The sequence below is a fragment of the Necator americanus genome, chromosome I (assembly GCF_031761385.1).
Source record: "Necator americanus strain Aroian chromosome I, whole genome shotgun sequence".
In the NCBI taxonomy this organism is placed as follows: Eukaryota; Metazoa; Nematoda; class Chromadorea; order Rhabditida; family Ancylostomatidae; genus Necator; species Necator americanus.
In genome coordinates this window covers 32,868,503-32,889,883 of record NC_087371.1, presented here as the reverse complement: position 1 = coordinate 32,889,883, position 21,381 = coordinate 32,868,503, and the positions used below count along the sequence as shown (strand labels likewise).

The following is a 21,381-nucleotide window of genomic DNA, read 5'->3' as shown; positions in this document are numbered from 1 at the left end:
TTTTTTTCTCAAGTAATATCGAATGGAATGTTGTAATGACATTTATGATCGATTGAAAAATCTCAAGGATATAAACTTGAACAACTTCGTTGAGTATTCGTCTGCTTCACTGACTTAATTTACTACGATGCTTGTGTAGCCTCTTTTAGAGTTCCTGAGCCTTACGAACTCAAACCAAACTAAGAGTCTCAAGCGAATATGTTTTGTTTCTTGATTCGACTGTATAAATATCTATTTTGGACCGTTTCATAATTCACATTTTGATATTTGACCAATTCTACCTTTAAATTACTTTTTTCATTTCAAAAATACCTTTTTTTGATGTGGATGTCTCTTAACTTCGAACCCATCCTTCTTTTGAGTTTAAGAGAACTACCTCATATTCAGTCACATATTTGTGGTACGCATGATCCTTGTAATTGTATTTCACTTATTAGGCAATGTAACTGAACTAGTGAGCCGCATAGGATTCGGGCCAAGCGTGTCAAATCAGCTTACAGTGAACAGAGCGTTCGATGCATGAATCGGAATGCCTGACTGATGCGTAGGAAGAGCGGCGACAATCGATATCACTTATGTTTACCCGTGCGACCGCAGCGCATGGCAATTCGAGCAGAGCAAATTTCCGTTAGAATGTATGGCGAATAATAATAATAATAATAAAATAATAATAGTAATAATAATAATAATAATAATTACTAGCCACAGCAGCAGAAAGTCCAACCGGTTGCGGTGTAGCGCAGTAGGCAGGAAGTTCCGTTGCCTACACAATCGATTGGAGGTTCGAATCCGCCCGAGTGCTCACCAAGACCTTCATTCTTTCGAGGTCGATAAATTAGGACCAGGCTTGTCCGGGAGGATAAAAACACTGCTTTGACACAGCGGCTAGCCCCCGCAAATCATTGTATGGGCTAGATACACGTTCCTCAACCTCAAACAATTCTGAATTGAAGTGAACGTGGTGGCGGGTCCCAGGCGGATTGATTAACGCCAGAAACTTCATCCTTTATAATAAAAACACTATTAATAATACCAATAATAATAATATTAATAATAATAATAATGATAATAATTTATTAATCTGATTTGAGAGCTCCACCCAAATAGCTAAATTTCAACAAATTAATGGTCCTCCAACGAGACTATAAATTGGATTATTAGTCCAGTTTTTGTGCAAGTTGTTTTTAGAGTAAGCATCTGGCTGAACAGTCCCATAAACACTTCTAAAGAGTTTTCTCAAAAGTAGTGTCAAAGCATCAATTAGATCCTTTCTAACTTTTGTTTTTTTTTAATCCAAATCTTACAAAGTTACTATCTGCGTAGCTTGTAATCCTGTTTCTTTTTACGGGGAAAAAGTGGTCTCACGTTTGTGACCAGCTATCGCCCGCCACCCATCAAATGGCTTTCAGCATTCCAGTTGTGATTTTCTTTAACCCTCCAGATGTTTTCTTTTATATACCATCTCATTTCTTACTATGATACTGCAAATACAAGGGTTATAATTAGTAGGAAAAAAAAGGTCCACGTGCCTGAGATATGCATTTTCCCCTATCCTGCCCTCTAAGAGCACTTAACAAACTTTTTTCGGGAATTTTTTCAATCCGATTAAAGCGCCGTGCTCGACTCGTTTTCAGTTATCAATTTTTGTCAATAATTTTAAAATATTTGCTTAAGCAACACCTTTTTGTCGCTGGACTTATAAGAAATTTTTTTCCCTCTACATGAGGTACGCAATAGCGGAACCGTGAACTAGTTCTCACAGATGTTTTATGTATTTTACATACTTTTAAGGTTAATGAAAGCTGGCGGGTAACGAATCAAAGCTGGTGGACTGTAAAAAAAAACATTTTTTTTTCAAATAAAACCACCAGATCCAGATTTTTCCTCTCTTCAAAACAGTAATTCTTACTCTCTATCTAGTAAGTAAAGAAGGGGAAAAAGGATTTCAAAGATAGCGAATAAAGTGTACTACAAAAAAAAAGATTCTTATTTAAAAACAACCAGATCCAGATATTTTTTTCACTTTTCAAAAGGCTTAATCTATCTCTCTATCTGGTAAGTAAGGAAGAGAGAAAAAGATTTCAAAGATAGCGAATAAAGTGCACTAAAGAAAATAACCCCCTCTTGTTTGAAAAAAAAAACCAAATCCAGATTTTTTTCCATCTTTTTGATTGATTAAATTAGGATTAATTCTATCTCTCTATCCGATAAATAAGAAAGAAATAGAAGGTGTTTAAAGATGGCGAATAAGGTAAAGCAAAATAATAACAATAAAAAAATAGTAAGAACAAAATAATAAAAATAATAACAACAATAATGTAAAGCACAAAAAAAAAACACCATTGTTGTTTAAAAAAGGATCATATCCAGATTTTTTTCCTCATTTCAAAACAATAACTCTATCTCTCTATCTGGTAGGTGAGGAAGAGAGAAAATATTTTAAAGATAGCGAACAGAGTGCGCTAAAGAAAAAAAAACGACTCTTGCTTAAATGAAAAAAACAACAGATCCAGATTTTTTTTCATCTTTTCAGAAGTGCTTATAGATATAAGTTATGACCGCTTAATATTGCTTTCACAATGTAACCATCATTGTGGAATTCGTCTTTGTTAGCGCGTTTGCTCGAATTGATAGTCATTGTTCAAACAGAACACGGTTTATTCTGGCAGCATCACGAGAAACTTAATTCCACAGTTCCACATATCATCAGTCATTGAGAAATGACTGTTCTCATGGTCGACTCGGTTATCAAAGGAACCGGTTTCTTTAGTTACATGTTGTGTGCGATTTCGATATGTTATCGACGAAAATTTCCCGCTTCATTGAACACGAAAAAAACACGCCTTCTTTACGACACGGTTAACAATCAATAAACATGTTTTACATTGCGGAAAAGTCATTAGTATAGCCTCAAAACAATTCGATTAAAATTTAACATGGGGAATTTTTGACGAAAGTAAAGAATTTAAAAATTTTCTATATTGACAACTGACACTGGCAAGATATCATTGTCAGGTGTCTATCAGTCGAAAGAAAGAAGAGAAAAACCTGTTCTTCCGTCTTTTTTCCCTCACTGCTGTTGAACATTTCATCCAACGTTTCCGTTTTCATCATCAACTATCACACTGAGAAACCGGCTGTGATCAACCAAACCTATGCTGTAGATGATTTTCGTAGTCACTTTTGAAATTCTGGATTTTTTCTCTTCTAAAAACGCTTATGTTTAGGCAATGCTACGTATCCACTTCATTATTAACGTAATTTAATCCTTATTAATTTAACAGCGAATTTCTTAACCTCATCCCTTAAAATTAAATCCTATAAATTCTATAATTGCTGTAAATAAATTTTATAAATTTGGTTTTATTGCGCCTTTTTCACTTTTAAAAACTAACAATTTTGCAAAAATTTGGAAAAACATAAAAATTGTCTTTAAATGATTTATGGGGAACATTATCGCAGGCGTTCACAGATCGTTTATTCTTTACTTTGCTCCTATTTTATGTCAGTATACAAAATTCATTCAACCTCTGCTATCTGTTTTGAAAAAATCTGCTGCTACCAGTTTTGCAACTTTTCTAAATTTTTGAGCAACGAAAAACCTCTTTTGTAACCGCGTAGAATTCCGAATAAGTGGTGTAATTGCACATATAAAACAATGGGGACCAGTTTTCATCGGGAATATTACGCAGGAAATGTGCATATTTATGAGATACTAGCAGTATGTATTGGCAATCAATCAGGCTGCACCTCAACAAAACTCCGTATTTTTTTGAATTTTATTATTCCCGTTCAGAAAAAAAGATATGAATTTGTGTTTTTTAAAATAGTCCACGTAAATTCATTGTCTCTGAGGCAAGAAATTCGCAATAGAGCGGATTATGTATAAGAAGAAAATTTCAACTTATCTGAGCTCATTTCAGTTGGCCACATTTCGTGGCGGCGACTCTTTCGTATTGCTAACCGACGAGGATATGGAGAAATTGCACGACCTCGCATCTAAGGTAAATTTCTGTAAGTTTCAGGAAAAAAGGAAAAAAAAGGGGAAAAAAGAAAGAAAGCTGACATTTCTCCAATGACTGTAAATCACAAACTGTTCAAAGCGCAAGAAATACACGTCTTACGGTTATTTTCTGGATGCTTTTCCTTCTTTTTGTTTCCAATACTTTGCAAATTTTTAACACTTATTTTACAGGCACAGGGCTCAGACGCTGACAATACCTTAGCATTGCAATTTTTACTAAGCAATTATAAGGATGTTGTCTCAAATCCTGTACAAAGAGCGGAGTCGTGGCTGGTAAGAGGGCATACATCGTTTTTTTTTCATTTTGTTTTCTATTCCAATTAGCGTCGTCATAGTGTAGGTCCCATTAATGCTACCAGATATTCCGAATCATTTTAATCGAGGAGAAAATCCACAACTCCCATACTCAGGCGAATAGGGCATGATAAAATCAATAAAATCAATAAAATTTCTCATTTCATTCGGTTAAACGACAGTAGGCAGAATCTCTTTAGGAGCACATTTCAATTTTCAATCGACTTCCAGGTTTTCTCTCTTTTTTTTTAGGAAAACATGAGATTAATATTTAAGTCCAGTGTTTCTAGACCCAATTTAATATATTTAATCCAATGAAGTCCAGAGTTTTTCTTTCGTTTGCTCTAAAACAACACACTGTCTACAAATTGGCACTTCTGGACGAGTTGACACGACGTACCTAATCAAATTATCGGACTTTTGTAACTAAGAAGACCTTAGCATAACTAGGAACCATCACTATGCTATCTAACAGGTGATTCTAGTTTTTTTAAGTGATAAGAAAATAGACGTTGACAAACAAAATGGTTTTATGCGTTCGGATTCGCAGTAGATCTTCCTTAATTCCAGCCAAGAAGTACGAGTTGTGGTTTGGACGAGTTGTACTCCGTCATAATAGTTTAATGATGAATAGTCAGCCGTTCTATTCCGATATATCTATTATTACTTATATTATTATATTTATTCGTTGTTATTTACTAATTATCTTTATTTTTATTTATTTATTATTTAAATTGTTTACTATTGTGTACTGGAGTTAAAGAAAAATTCCTATTTATTGCTGTCTCGTTTCAAATCATCGCTGGTGTCGTCTAGGTGATTCTGGTTTTTTTAAAAAAAGTGATAAGAAAATAGACGTTGACAAATAAAATGGTTTTACGGTTTAGGATCTTCGTTAGGATCGATTTAAATCTGTTCGTTTATCGTTTACTTGGGTTTCTAACAAAGGCAAACCGTACCGTAGAAAATCTTTCAAAAACAAATTAGGATTTTTACTGATAGAAAGGAGGTGTGGAAAACTCGTCCCATTTCCGCCGTGATCGAACGAGTTTTCTGCATTTTCTTTCTATCATTGGAGTAAATAATGCTTACTGTTTTTTTTTGTCGTAATTTTTATTATTAAGTAATTTAAGTATTAAGTAGTATTTAAGTAGTAATTTTTAGTCATCCACTTCCACTATAATTTTTATTTCAACTCGATTTATTTTGTAAGTATAGGCTAGAAATGAATTTGAGTACTCGTGGTGAGGTTAAAAATTATATTGTAATTTTTGAGAGATAAATATTGTAATGGAACATGTAGAGGGTTGTAAAGGCTGTACAAGAAGTCTTTTATATATTTCTTTAGTTTTCGAGATTTTTTTCTTTGAAACTTGTTACTGTAGTGTGATTCTTAAATTCTGATTCTGAATGAATTCTAAAGAAAAATTCCTGTTTATCGCTATCTCGTTTTGCTACCAAATGTCCCCTTCTTAAAGGCACACATAACAGGGGAGTTAGGGGAGATCGTAACGGATGGAGACACGGAGAGGGGGTGATTCCGTCCATTCTTGCTAATTGCGTAAAAACGCCGGAAGATGCGGCGCCACAAGACTGGCGCGCTCCAATCGAACCTCAGTACAAAATGGTGCGCCAAAACGAATGAAGCCGTATCTTCCGGGCCGTTTTTTACGGCAATTAGGAAGAAATTGACGGAATCACCCCACTCTCCGTAGTCTCCCATCCTGTATACGAGTACCCCACCCGAAATCTGCACCACCTCAGATTCGTGGGGTGATGCCTTTAATGGAACTCTTTTTTTGGAACAGTTTTTTGCGTAAATGCATTTTTGCGCCTTTCAAGTATATAGCAACATTTTTTCGCTCTCACTGTCTCATTTCCTTCCGCTGATCACATCTGTTGGTGCATTTTTGCAAAAAGCTAAAATAAATTAAAATAGGTGTTATAAGACTGCAGAGACCTTCAAAGTTCACGTTTGCTTCACTCCTTCGCAGCGATGTCCTCTGATGTTGAGGAATCGCGCCTCATTAATCTTTTAAAGAAAGATCTAATCTTAGAACTCATTGAATAATGACTAGGACAGTGAGCGAAAAACATTCGAGTGAATGCATCCCCAAAAATGAAGGAACGGGGGCGCCTTCCAACTTAAAGGCATCACCCCACGAATCTGAAGTGGTACGAATTTCAGGTGGAGTATTCGAATATAGATAATAAATAAAATAATAATAAAATAATACAACAAAATAGATATAATAAAATTCGGCACAGGAGATTATGGAGAAGGGGGTGATTCCGTCCATTTCTTCCTAATTTCCCTGAAAAAAAACGGCCGGGAAGGTGCGGCGCGTGCACAAGTCTGGCGTGCTCCAATCGAACTCGTTGTAGAAAATAGCGCGCCGGAACGCTCGACGACGTATCTTCGGGGCCGTTTTTTACGGCAATTAGGAAGAAATGGACGGAATCACCCATCTCTCCATAATCTATTTACGATCCCGTGTACGAATACTCCTCCTGAAATCCGTAGAATCCATCTCAGATTCGTGGGGTGATGCCTTTAATACGAGTTCACTAGGATTCACTAAAATGTTTGGCTTTTAGTAGAGCCTCGGACCGAGAATGGGACCATAGGGTCACTTACCATTGCGATAACATGAAAACTCGTCCATGAAAAAATGAAGAAAATGGCAGTTATGAGCGGCGAGACAAGATTAACTTTTCTTTTATTTATTATTTGCAATGCGGAGATCATATGTAGTACAGAGCTGATTTCTTTTCAGTACTCCTTTAGTTCTTTAATAAAAAAAAGTAATAACTCATCCAGCTAAGTTAGCATATTCGAGTTCTCTGTACGAGATTACATCTACAAAATACAGATACAGAGGAGAATTTTCGCGGCTTTTTTTTTCCTGTACGTTATACGTTCGTTTCATCCTGTTATCGGGATGCGATCAGCTAACCGACGTGGTGGACGACCTTGTCGCATGTCAAACACTACAACACAAACGCCGATGCTCTTAATTTACGACCGTAAGATGACCACAAGGTTAAGCGAAAATGTAAATTAGAGATTCCGTTACGAGCCGAGGGGAAAATGCGTTTAAATAAAGGTGATTCGGTTTATTTTGCGCTCACCAGTCGATTCATTACCAATCAGTTCAATAAAGGTGTTCAGTTGGTGAATTTGATAACAATTGATTAGGTGAGCACAAAAACGCTGTAATGGGACTGAACTTAACAATAACAACAAAGTCATCATTGATCCACACAATAATTTAAAGCCTTAATAAATAATAACCAAAAAAAGTATACCTCTAAAAAAACTAAAAATACGAAAAATTCCCAATTCGACTAGTTAAAGTTTTCTCTTTTTTTTTTGAAGTTTTAGGGCAATTCGATGATATTTTCGTTTATTTTTTCTCTCAGGATTCCTCTAGGGATCTTTTTTATCTACAACAAGTAGAACAAGTTGCTTAGAAATTGAATTCCCATCACCATCCTGTAATTAACTCCGCTCTAATGATAAATTATGCGCCATCAACAATCCCTTGATATTATACCTTAAGGAAAGCGATCTTCCTGAGAGTTTCTGGATTCAAAAGGAAGAAAAAAGAGAAAAAAAAAGAAAAAAAGAAACTAGTGCGAAGCTGCTTAGAAATTGAATTCCCATCACCATCCTGTAATTAACTGCGCTCCAATGATAAATTATGCACCATCAACAATCCCTCGATATTATACCTCGTGGAAATTGATCATCCCGAGAGTTTCTGGTTTCTGGAAAAGAAAGAAAAAAAAGGGGAAAAAGAAAGAAAAAAAGAAACTAGTGCTTTGAAAAGTGACGACAACCGTAGAGAGAGCGCCCTATAGCTAATCTTTATCCTTAACTAACTGAATATAAAAAAAATTCTGGTTAATAATGGATTTTCAGCCAATTATTGGTCTTATTGTTGCCGTTCTGATCGTACTATGCATTACCGGTATATTACTGTCGATGTTTTTGGCGAGATTTTGTTGTTGTTGTGCGAAACGTAACAAGGATGTTTATCACGTAAATACTCTACCATCATATAAGACAGTGGAGCCGCTTTACGTTGTCACACCACCTGGGTAGGTTTTTTCTGCGAATTACTTATTTATTTACCTTACTTATTTATTTATTTAATAAGGCATTACTTAGACTATTTAACTTAGAATTTGCGGGCATTAATTTTAAGTTAAGACTAAATAATCCCTTCTTCTCTAGACGTCCACTATTACCCGATCAGATCTACTCAACACCATATTCTGGTAGTCCTCTACCGTATCCTCCACCACCAGGTGCAAGCGTTCCAGTTACACCTACATCCACATTTAGACATGCGGTAAATCTTGAAACACCGACTATGAAGAAGCCTCATGTAAGCGATATCCATGCTTTTTTTAAAATTTTTAAAAAGATTCATAACATATATTCTTCTTGTGTACAGACACGCAGTGAGCCCGGCTCTTTGCGACGTGCTCCTGGATCCGAGTATTCTGCTCCCGGTGGCGTATACGCGCCTCCACAAGTAACACCTCCAATGATGTTACCACCTACGGAACTTTATGGAACAAGTATGCATTTATCTTCACTAATTAAAAGGATAAACGATACGGTGTCTTGCGTTAATCAATCCGCTTGGGATCCGCCACAACGTACACTTCAACTCAGAGTCATTTGAGGTTCAGGAACGCGTAAATGGCCTTTACAATGACTTGCGGGGGCTAGCCGACGGGTTAAGTCGGTGTTTTTATCCTCCCAGACACGTCTAGTACCAATTTATCCGAAGCTCGGAGGGATGAAAGGCTTGGTGAGCACTGGGGCGGAGTCGAACCTCCGATCGATCGTGCAGACACAGCGGAACCTCTTACCGACTGCGCTACAGTCGGTCACAACTTCATTAATGAATTACTCATAATGGATATATATATTTAGATACAAGTTCTAATACGAAGAAGAAATTTAATGAGTTAGGTATTCATTTTGAGAGTATTATAAACAGTAAGTAAGTCTTTTTTGCAATGATTATTTCAAAATGGACGGCTTTGATTGGTATGTGATCAAACGACACGCCCACTCGGAAATGTAAGACGTGCATTCCCATGATTTGACATTTACATCACACTCTATCTACAAAATAAACAAATACTAAGAGTTCAGTTCAGAACTGTTGAGACGACTGAGCATCTAAGACGAAAAAATACGATTATTCTGGTGGATACCCGACATCCGCTTCCATACAGCTATAAGTTGCAGTTAGCTACGGTCTCGGTTGATTTTCATTCCGATATTACAGTACACAGTTTTTTTTTTGAGACACATAGCATCAGATAGAGTCGGAGAAATGATTTTGCAGCAAATATGAATAATTTATCATATAATAATTTAGATTTTTATTCTGGTAGATATCCGAAAAAAAAATTTCATAATTATAATAGATTTTGTAGCAAATATGGACTCAGACTAAGATGTTCCGGTGCGTTACATAGTGAAGTTTTTACAAGCAGTCACGAAGATTCTGGATTCTCTTAGGCGCGTGATTCATCAGCACCGTTTCTATTCGTTGTAGGGAAAAAACCGATCTATTCTGTGCAAATTGGCCTTTATGATACATTTGACAATTTACGGAATTTCTAACTGCATCCTAAAGATCGAATTTGTCCTCGAGGATGTATTGATATTCGAGTCCACGTTGTACTGTGGACGTGAGGCCTTTCCTTTCGTCTCAGGAACACCGAGAGAGAGAAATCTACCCTTGGTGCAAATAAAACTTACTCAAAACTTTTTAGGAATTAATTCTGTTTTTTTTTAGGATTTTGGGAATGAAAATTACTTGACCATGTCTGCTTGTCCCTAACAAAAATGTGCTCTTACAGTACCTCGTGCCACTCTTCTTCCACGTAACGGTCAACCAGCATCACCGCAAGACCCGAAGGATCTCCCATTTTTGGATCCAAATCGAAAGCAGGAGACACAAACAAGAGAGGAATTAATTTACTAACTTCCTACAAACGTGCACCGTGCTTCTCTTCTTCTTCCGGCGTAACTCCAAACAGTGAATATTCGTTTCGTACGCGATCAGGACAAATTATAGCGCTATGGACGCTATGTATGGCTCAAGCAAATGTCCTTAAAAATACCGGAGTTACGTTTCTTTTTTTTTCAAAATGAGTGCTCAATTGCTTTCGGTAAAAAGAATCTATTCGTTTGATCTGCACACAAAATCTTCCAATATTCCTGAACACCTCTAGATATTATTTGAACTCTTCTCTCTCTCTCTCTCTCTTTTTTTGTATGTTATTCGCCTTTTCTATTTCTACACTGCCGGGTTTTGAGGAGGAATTTGTTTCCCATTAAGCCATTTGTAACTATACAATTGTAATATTAGTCCCCTGCTGACATTGGAATCCTTCAAGCGTTAAAAGATGAAATTCGAGAAAATTAACTTTCGTATGTGATGTTCGGTGACTGATGATACTCATTTTATCTTGGCATAAATAAATAATGTCAATCAGTTTATTTTTATTTGTCATTTAGTTTATGTCAGTTGTCCGTCCGCATCGATCACGTACCGAGAAAAATCCCGAATTTCCAGTCTGCAGATGTTAAAAATTCTGAATTTGAAATCACTAGGATCAGTCAATTTGTTTTTTTTTTAATTTTTGTTCATTTCCGTGAACTTCTCTTATTTCTTCCGCTGTGAGAGATATCAGATGTAGCAGTCCTCTTTCATGTGGTTATTATTATTATTATTATTATTATTATTATTATTATTATTATTATTATTATTATTATTATTATTATTATTATTATTATTATTATTATTATTATTATTATTATTATTATTATTATTATTACTGTTATTATTACTACGTACTCTGCGTTAAAGGCAGCATACCACGAATCCGGGGTGGTACGGATTTCAGATGAAGTATCCGTATACGGGGTCGTAGATTATGGAGAAGGGGGTAGTTCCGCTTATCTCTCCCTGCATCACTGCAAACAACCGTCTCCAGAATGCTGTTTTGTACGACGCCATCTATTGCAATGCTCCACCTCTCGCGCCGCCTCCGCCCCGCGATTCGTCGAAAATCAATTCGGACTGCCCCGATTGGCAGTAAGGGACGCTACGCGTGCAAGGATGGCGCGCTGAAATAGAAGGCATCGTACAAAACAGCATTCAGGGGCCGGCTGCTTGCAGTGATTCAGGGAGAGATGAGCGGAACCACCTCCGTCTCCATAATCTACGACCCCATATACGGATACTCCACCTGAAGTCCGTACCACCCCAGATTCGTGGTATGCTGCCTTTAATCCTCAGGATCCTTTGAGGTTTATGAATATAATATGTGAGACTGTGATGATATCCGGAGCCTACAATAATTTGGTAAAGGAATGGCGAGCAGCTAGTCAAGTTAGTGTTTTTTTTTCGTTATTAACAAGTCTTACACCAATTTATCGACCCCCGAGGAATTAGTGACCTAGTTGGTGCATTGGGTGGTTTCGAACCATACATAGATTGTGCAGTCACGGTCGAACCTCTTACCGACTGCACCACACCCGGCCCGCTAATTTTCATTATCATTCATGTTATTGTTACTGTTTTTTGGTGTACTATTTTTTTATTAGTTCGTTGGAGTGTAGACGGCTTTAGCGTCTACGATCCGTCATTTTCTGCATGAAATTCACGAAATCGAGGCGAATTTTTCACTATTTATACATGGATCGATGAAATAGACTTGATATTTAACAGCATTTTTCCATGATTTCACTTTGACTTTTCTTTTTGATCCGCTTCGTTCGAATCCAGAACTATAAAAGTTGCTTGAAAAATCTAAAATCTCAAGTATGTAAGTAGATCATCATTTCTTGAGATACTTTTAATATTATTCTGTGGGCAAAAAAAAATTACCTACCCTAAAATCCCATAGGTAAGTCCGCTTGACAAACGGAGCGCTATCATTGTTGCTATCAGTGAATTGTTTAACTTAGTTATTTTTGTTCCGTTTCTTTTGTTTAAACAATTTGACACATTTTGAACAAAAACTCATCAGAAAAACATTGTAAAGCAAAAAAAAAAAGACGAGGATAGCAAAAAAGTATTCATCTTCACGCAAAAATTAAAGCGGACCTATCCATAGGATTTTAGGGACCGTCATCCTCATCCTTTTCTTCTCCCATCACTCTGTTCTACACATTATTTGTCAGTCCATGGCTAACTTCGTTTAAAAGCATCACCCCACGAATCTGAGGTGGTACGGATATCAGGTGGAGTATTCGTATACGGGAGAGTAGATTAAGGAGAGGGGATGATTCCTTCTTCCCAATTGCCGTAAAAAAACGGCTCGGAAGATACGGCTTTAAGCGTTTCGGGGCGCTATCTTCTACAACGAGTTCGATTGGAGCGCGCCAATAGTGTGCACACGCCGCATCTTCCGGACTGTTTTTTTAAGGGAAATTAGGAAGAAATCACGGAATCACCTCCCTCTGTATAATCTACTATCCCATATACAAATACTCCACCTGAAATCCGTACCACCTCAAATTCATGGGGTGATGCCTTTAAAATAGATGTCATAAATTTTAAAAATTAATCATTTAATTTCTGATTTAATTGATATTTAACTTAATTTAATTATTTAAATTTTTATTATTTCCTTAAATTTTAATAATTCATAAATTTCCTGTGCAAAAAAAGGAATAGGTAAAGTGGGGAATGAATTAAAGAATGAAGATGTTGGAGAGAGCAAAAAAAAGAGCTTTTAGAACTTCAGGATCTTCCTGATGTATCAGAAATATTAAAATTATCAGGGAAAAAATTCTCATAGTGTTCTACAATTTAAGCCTTTGATATTTTTTATTATATTATTATTTATTCAATCCTTTCTTTATTTTAAAATCTTAGATCATATTTTATATTTCAAAGGACTTACGAGGCCTTTCTCTTCGAGTGTCTTTCGATTTATTTCTTGCAGAAGTGATCAAATAAAATGCGTTTCCAATGATCACACAAAGTGAAACAAAAAACACACATATGAAACCAATACCTCTTGGATCGTATGCATTATCTCTGGAAAAATCTCTGCATTATTTTTTGCGACAATTTATTCCATCGTCTTTGGTTTCAAAGGAAGTGTGTTATGGATTTGGAAACGGAAAAGTTCTTCTCTCCTCTTTTAGGCTTATTCTATCGTAGACCGGGTACTTACCTTACCAAGGTTTTTGTCTGAGACACCGGAGCGTTATTCTGTTTACTTTTCATTTCATCTTAAACGAAATAGCAAAAAAAAAGAAACCCTAGGGATTCTAGGTTGAATATTTGAGCAAATTTCAACTCATAAACTTCTAGACTTTAGAATTACGAAAAAAATTATATTGTAAAAATTTTATAAAAATAAAATTATACCATTATTCATATTATTAGAAAGAGATTGTATTTATATTATAAAAATTAATAATATAGTAAAGATTTATAAACTATAAAATTTTATATTTTTAGAAAAATTATTTAAAAAAAAAAAGATTTATAGAGAGGAAAGATGAGAGGGCGCAAGCGACCAAATATGTAGGAACTGTCTCTTTTTACTATCTTTTTGAGTAATTATTGCGTGTTTTGTATTTATAGAAGAATCTAGGTTTACCTTTAACGGTTCCAAATTTTATTGAATGAATCAAAGAAGTGAAGTATGTATGACAAATTTGTGCTGGATATAAACGAGAATAAACATAATAATAATAAGGATAAGAATAATAGTAATAATAATAATAATAATAATAATAATAATAATAATAATAAGAATAAGAATAATAGCGATAATAAATAAATAATAAGTATTATAATAACACAAGATATAATACAGAAACCAAATACAGAATGCATTCAGCAAGAATTCTATAATCTAAAATGGTCATCATTTATTGATTATTTAATAATAAAATATATTAAATATTATTAATTAGAAAGGACAAAGGATAAAATTAAATTAGGGTTGTAAAGTCGCTGGCGTATCAATCCATCCCGTATTGGTAAAAGGCTTAGTCTGCACTAGAACGGTTTCGAAACGTCGACCTCGGTCTGGTTACGGATCTGTAACCAAGTGGTGATAATATTACTAATTATTTATTATATTGTAATAATATATTGGTTATTATTATTAAGTACCTATTATTCTTATTTCTGAATCGAATTAGAAATAGAATTTGTTTTCTGTGGTATTTTGATCTTCATTATAATTATAATATATTCTTATTAATCACTTTATTTAATGACATCACTCCACGAATCTGAGGTGGTACGGATTTCAGGTGGAGTATTCGTATACGGAAGAGTAGATTATGGAGAGCGGGGTGATTCCGTCCATTTCTTCCTAATTGCCGTAAAAAACTGCCCGGACGATACGGCTTCGGGCATTCTGACGCACTTTTTTCTATAGGGAGTTCGACTGGAGCGCGCCAGCCTTGTGCAAGCGCCGCATCTTCCGGGACGTTTTTTGCTACAGTTGGGAAGAAATGGATGGAATCTCCATAATCTGCTATACCGTATACGGATACTCCACTTGAAATACAATAAATATAATAGTACAACCTCAGATTCGTGGGGTGATGCCTTTAATATTATTGTAGTGTTCTGGATCATCGCATGAATAGTGTTGTTTTTTTTTCAACTGCAAATGAGGAGTATTTTTCGTCATGGAATAGTGAATTCTGCAAAAGGACTTCCAAATTTCAACCGAGCAAAACGTAAGGATTTTATAAAAAATGAGTGAGAGCATATTCCAAATTGAAAGAACTTCTGTTTATTTTATCTATGAAAATTGAAGGAAATGTAGAATATCGTATTACTTATGAGATGATCCAATACTAAGTTGTACCTTCAATAGAAATTAAGTAACAGCTTACATTATACACGGTGTGAAATCCACCATTCGTAGGCAAAATGTACCCACAAAATGAACAAAGAAGAACGTTGTCGCTTATCACATTCCACAAAATATGTTTATTATTTCAGGTACGTAAGATCATGTGCATGGTATTTGCTGATAAGTAGGTGAGAAGAGAATCCCTTGAATTCATCACCGTTATCAGTGGAAGAGGGCGGGTGTAGTGTAGCGGTTAGAGGTTCCGCTTCCTGCACGAGCGATCGATCGGAGGTTCGAATCCGCCGTAGTGCTCACCAAGCCATTCATCCCTTCGAGGTCGATAAATTGGTACCAGACGTGCCCGGGAGGATAAAAACACTGACGTGACCCTTCGGCTAGCCACCACAAGTCATTGTATGGGCCAGTTACACGTTCGTGAACATCAAACGATTCTGAATTGAAGTGAACGTGGGGCGCATCCCAAGCGGATTGGTTAACATCAGAAAGTTTATCCTTTTATCCTTATAATTGGAAGAGCGGGCGTCGCGCAATTGGCAGGAGGTTCGGCTGAGACTGCAGGATTGCTGATTCGAAACCGGCCTAATGTCAACCAAGCTTTTCATACCTCCAGGGTCGCTTTTATATAGGTATCAGACTTTTCTGGGAGGATAAAAACACATCCGTTGATTCCGACAAGTCATTGTGTAGGCCACACATGCGCTCAGGAACCTCAAACGGTCCTGAGTTAAAGGTAGCATATCACGAATGGTGTGAGAGTCCGGAAAAGCCGGAGACGGGGCTGTAGATTACCAGATTCGTGGTAGCTGCACTTATCTTTCCCTAATTGTCGTAAAAAAAAGGTCATGTAGACAGCTTTAATTCCTACGACGGTGTATAAGAACGCTTCTTTATGGACACGCTTCGGTACTCTCAACAGCCTATTCATTGGTTTTACCTGAATGTATTGGTGAGGAGACCTCATTGATTTTCGACCGCTCGCACGCCGGTGCGGCGCGTGCAAAATGCACAAGGGTGGCGGGCAGAAACTGAAATCGCCGCAAAAAAGGCTCCACTCCTTCTTTACGACGATTGGGGGAAAGATGAGCGGAACCACCTCAGATCTCGCAAATTGCAACCTCATCTTCAAGTTTTACTGCTGATTCCCTCACCACATCCAATCAGATTCGTGATATGCAGTCTTTAAAGACCAACGCTAAAGACCAACGCGTTAAGGCTTCTCATTGCTATTTATGTTTTTATCATTATTTTTTTTTACTCATTCCTAGGTTTAGGTGAATAGGTAGTCCCTTGGAGTTTAATGACGTTCTAGAGTGCGGTGCAATTCCCTCACGGTGTTTTAACTGTCAAATGGAAAGCAAATATCTCGAAGTAATTAGAGATTTTTTGAAAACACTTCAACCAAGCGTCCAAATATGGCACCTATTGTTTACAGTACGAATTTGTAACGATCATTTTACTTTTCAGACAATATAAAAAAGACAAATTCACTGGCGTATCAATCCACTTGGGATGTGCTAACGCGTTTTACTGTAATTTGTAGATGTTGAGGTTTTGGAACGTGGTCAGCAATGGCAATACAATGACTTGCGGAGCCAACCAATGATTAAATTAGTGTTTTTATTCTGCCGGACAAGTCTGACAGCAATTTATCGACAACGGAAAGATGAAAGGCTTGGTTTGCACTAGGGCGGTTTCGAACCCTCGACCGTGTGGCCGCAACGGACCTCTAACCGACTGCGCCATACCCGCCAATTTCCTTGACCAATATACTCCACGTTAAAAATCATATATTCCTGGGGTGCAGTTATCCGGGGCTAAGTCTTGTTAATGTGTAGACAAAAGTAACTTCCTAAAAAGTTTCTTATTGGGATTTTTCAAGATTTCTAATTATACGCAGTCGATAAAGCTCTCTCATGCAAATCTATTAATGTCCACCTTCTACAATAGAGATCAAATTGAGGAGAGTGACGGAAAAAAGACGAAAAACACACGGATTCGCGTCAAAGAATACTCTCGTGTGCGTTCCAATTTCAAATCATTTCCTGAATTATTTTATGAGTTTACCTATATAAAAATTATGTGAAGTGAGCAGCTAATATCAGTTTTAGCACTATTTCCATGCTGAAAAATTAAAGATTTTATTCTTTTCAGTAAATCACTCATTTTATTTAATATTTTATTTATCGGCCAATTTCAAATCAATGCCTATCGCTCATTTTATAAATTTACTTATATGAAAATTATATATGAAGTGAACACCTTACAGCAACATTTTACCACTACATATTTCCACACTAGAAAAAAAATAAAGATTTTATTCGTCTCATTAAATCACATTTCCTGATATTTGACGTGTAAGCAAATCTCCATCGTAGATTTCACCGATATATCGATCATGACATTCCTGACTACCGTGATTGATCATGAATAACCTAAACAATATACAAATATTTACTAGTTAAATGGAGAAATCTCTCATCGAAGCAATCCACCTTAAATGCCCTATAATTCCGGATGCACTCATAAATGTCCATTGTTCTTCTTTTAGTAATTGTTTATAAAATGTGAAGAATTGTTGTAATTGTTCCACATTTGGTCGATGTATTTCGATATTCATCTAAAAAAAAATAAAAACAAAATACATACATATATTTATAAATACATGTTATTTACATTTATTTATTCATTTATTTTATTTTTTATTTTTTTATTTATTTTTATTATTTATTCATTTATTTACATTTATTTATTTATATTTACATATTTATTTATACATATATATTTTCTTCCAGAAAAAGAAAAAAACATCCTACTATCACATCCTACCTGACATATCACAATACCATCACGTGCAAGCTGTCCGGTTTGAACTAAAAACGGCAACATCGGATATTCAGCATGTTCGATATCGATCATTATCTGATCGATCACTGTTCTTTTCACATACGTTCGCAGAAATGTTGCAATATCGACGTATTTCACATCCTGGTAACGATAGATATCTAAAATTCTTGTACTCAAACAGAGAAACATGTAAAAAGTAAAAGTACAAAGAAAATAATTATGGAATTAATGGGAATTACCATATTTCTTACTTACCTTCCAAAATATACGATCGAAAGGTGCCATTTTTTGCGCCAACCGCTAAGTTGTAGAATTTCCCCACCTGTAATCAGATGCTTTAGATGCTACAATTTGATGCTGGTTTCTCAATAAATAAATTATTCATTTGTCAAAGAGTTTTCCACTTCTTAAAGGGTACATTCTAAAAGTTAAAAAAAAAGAAATTGGCTTACGTATCCAGTATGACACAACAAGTTATGTTGAGGTTATATGGGACGTTTTATCCAGATAGCTTTTCTTTTTTCTCCTTTCTTATGAACAAATATTTCACTGATACTATGCTATATTATTATACTATTATTATTATAATATATTATTACTATCGGGGCGGGTGTAGCGCAGTCAGTAAAAGGTCCCACTGTGTCTGCACGATCGATCAATGGTTCGAATCCGCCCTAGTGCTCACCAAGCCTTTCATCCCTCCGGGGTCCGGATAAATTGGTACCAGACTTGTCTGGATACCTGAGAGCATAAAGGCAGTGACCTGACCTGTCGGCTAGTCACGGCAATTCATTGTACGGGCCAGTTACACGTTCGTAAACCTCAACTGATTCTGAATTGAAGTGAACGTGGGGGCGGGTCCCAAGCGGATTGATCAACGCCAGACACTTTATCCTTTATCTTTTATCATGATTATTATGATATTATTCTTTTTTTCTGCTATTATTTGTCGATATTATAAGTGTAGAAGCCATATTATTACCATGAGATGCATTGATTTTGAAGGAATAAATCCGGATAATTCGACATCTTCGAGACAAGTCGAAATATCCAGGGGCAGATAATTCGAATTTTCGAGTAATATGAAGTCTAAATCATGAATGAAATGAAAGACAGTAGACAATAATGGGTTGATCATTCCCTATGCGGATTCGCCTCCGCCCTTGCCTCCGACTTCAATTCAGAATCGTTTGAGGTTTACGAATCCGTGTCTAGCCTATACAGTTACTTCCTGGGCCCTTGCTTACCTTACCCCTTTACAGGGGCTAGGCGATCTATTAAGTCAGTGTTTCTATCATTCCAAAAAAGTCTGGCACCAATATGTCGACATACGACGAAGGGATGAAAGGTTTGGTCGACATCAGGTCGGTTTTGAACCAGCGGTCGATTCTGCACTCACAGCGGAACCGTTTACCGACTGCACTACACCAACCCCAAAAATTATGAAGGTAACTGCAAAGCTCATCTTGACTACAGTACTACAGGTACAGCATCTTTTCACATTATATACTATAGAAAATATTAAATAAAAATAATTCACCTCCGGAAAAATGTCCGCATTTGTTTCATTAACAGGATCAGCGCCAAAAAATTGACAATTCGGCAAAGCTGCATGCATCGATTTCTCTGCTTCAACATCCTTACCAATTCCCAATGAGACAATCGTACAGTCGCGCATATTTGTGACCTTTAAATTTGCAAAAAAAAAATTAAGATTTAAAAAAAAACACTGTGGATGTTTATCAATAAACAACTTTGTGAAGAACTTACATGTGTTATCGGCATCACATGATATTTCAATTCATCCGTATTCGAGAAACTATGTACGGGTAGTCGATTATGTGGTGCACATTTATTTACAAGGTAAGGGAATTGATACCATTGCTGTAAAGTAGTAGGATTCAAACGTGTGAGGGGAAATTCCGGAGAAATTCGAAACAAACCTTCCCAAGATTCGTTTCCCCGTCTACATACGAGGAAATACATTTAAGGGATGTTTTAAAGAAGTCTGATCGATCCTGAAAGTGAATAAAAAATCGATACGATCGATCGTATTTTTTTTTAGTCTTGTTCAAAAACAACTTACACCAAGTGCCTCAAAATATTTGGATATGGCGTGGATAAGTAAACCCGTGTACAGACATCCAAGCAGGATTTGCCGAGCCAACGCGGATGTGTTCACATACATTATGGATCGTTACAGCGCCTAAGAGGAGTAATTTTCTCATGAAAAATTATTATCAGTTGCTATATGAGAAAAATAAGAAAAAAATAGCACGTGTGGAAACAAACTGGTCGCGATATTTTTGGTGTTTGATATCTGGGGAAGAAGCGAAGGGAACGTTTATCGGATACCCATCCAAGATCGCATAGTTTGATTGGATCTCGGCAAGTTTCTCCGAAGAACAAGGTGAATTCTGGAACCACATATTAGGAAGTTCACGTTCAAGGAAATATTACATAGGCTTCTTTGTAGAGAAAAAAAAATTCCAAGCATTCCGAAACTTTTCCTCCCCACCTCTTTATGTCATGTTGTGCATATTTCATTATTTGGTTGAATAGAAGGAAAATTCCATCTCGAAAGGGAAAAAAACGATTTTCTTGGAACAACCAGTTACCACAACAGTTTTTGTCCACCTCCGTTGTTGAAATATGTAATGTTCCTTTCCAGGAACTGGATTTTCAGATTTAAGCGCATCACCCCACGAATCAGAGGTGGTACGGATTTCAGGTGAAGTATTCGTATACGGGGTAGTAGATTATGGAGAGGGGGGTGATTCCGTCCACTTCTTCTTAATTTCCGTAAAAAACGGGCCGGAAGATGCAGCGCGTGAACAGCGGCGCTGGCGCGCTCCAATCGAAGTCGTTGAAGAAAATAGCGCTCCGGAACGCTTAAAACCGGATATTCTGGGCCGTTTTTTACGGCAATTAGGAAGAAATGAACGGAATCACCCTTCTTCCCCATAATCTACGACCCCGTATAGGCATAACCCACCTGAAACCCGCACCACCCCAGATTCCTGGGGTGATGCCTTTAAGCATTCCCGGAGTTCAACGATACTCACGGGATAATTTTTAAATCAATTATATAATTATAAGGGTCTCGACTATTAGTTGCAAAATATGAGCTCAAAAAATGCTGGATTTTTTTTCTGGATTATGATAATCTTTAATTATGGTAATCTTTCTTGAATAGGTACGGTAGCGTGTTTTACTGTCACGTTACCGTACAGTGTTTTACTTCAAGCTCTTTGTGATTCTGTTTTCACTTTAAATAGCTACCGATTGTAAAGGATAGGTCATTTTCGATGGATTTTGATCTA

The 21,381-nt window shown here is 36.4% G+C and overlaps 3 protein-coding genes across 4 annotated transcripts in view; 1 reads left to right on the top strand and 2 right to left on the bottom strand.

The window, feature by feature from the left end:
• The window catches only part of RB195_007568 (uncharacterized protein), a gene marked incomplete at both ends in the record, with an annotated part of 35,761 nt that extends 25,426 nt beyond the window's left edge, over positions 1-10,335 (top strand). The window contains 6 exons of the mRNA XM_064181268.1: positions 3,924-4,004; positions 4,196-4,297; positions 8,244-8,422; positions 8,559-8,712; positions 8,782-8,908; positions 10,211-10,335. Coding sequence (XP_064038074.1) covers positions 3,924-4,004; positions 4,196-4,297; positions 8,244-8,422; positions 8,559-8,712; positions 8,782-8,908; positions 10,211-10,335 — 768 coding nt within the window. The remainder of the gene's footprint in view (positions 1-3,923; positions 4,005-4,195; positions 4,298-8,243; positions 8,423-8,558; positions 8,713-8,781; positions 8,909-10,210) is intronic.
• Positions 10,336-12,102: 1,767 nt separating this feature from the next.
• On the bottom strand, positions 12,103-15,259 carry RB195_007567 (uncharacterized protein; the record flags this gene model as incomplete). 2 transcript variants are annotated; one of them, XM_064181267.1, is made up of 3 exons in its annotated part: positions 12,103-12,146; positions 13,268-13,404; positions 15,234-15,259. In XM_064181267.1, the coding sequence occupies 3 exons, from the start codon at positions 15,257-15,259 to the stop codon at positions 12,103-12,105; spliced, it is 207 nt and encodes a 68-aa protein (XP_064038072.1). The 2 variants fall into 2 exon arrangements, with proteins under 2 accessions (XP_064038072.1, XP_064038073.1); XM_064181266.1 differs by lacking the exon at positions 15,234-15,259 and adding an exon at positions 13,544-13,596.
• Positions 15,260-17,540: 2,281 nt separating this feature from the next.
• Positions 17,541-20,246, bottom strand: RB195_007566 (uncharacterized protein; the record flags this gene model as incomplete). The annotated part of the gene is made up of 8 exons (XM_064181265.1): positions 17,541-17,646; positions 17,707-17,831; positions 18,041-18,216; positions 18,314-18,380; positions 19,599-19,745; positions 19,829-19,942; positions 20,002-20,076; positions 20,145-20,246. The coding sequence occupies 8 exons, from the start codon at positions 20,244-20,246 to the stop codon at positions 17,541-17,543; spliced, it is 912 nt and encodes a 303-aa protein (XP_064038071.1).
• Between the last annotated feature and the right edge of the window lie 1,135 nt (positions 20,247-21,381).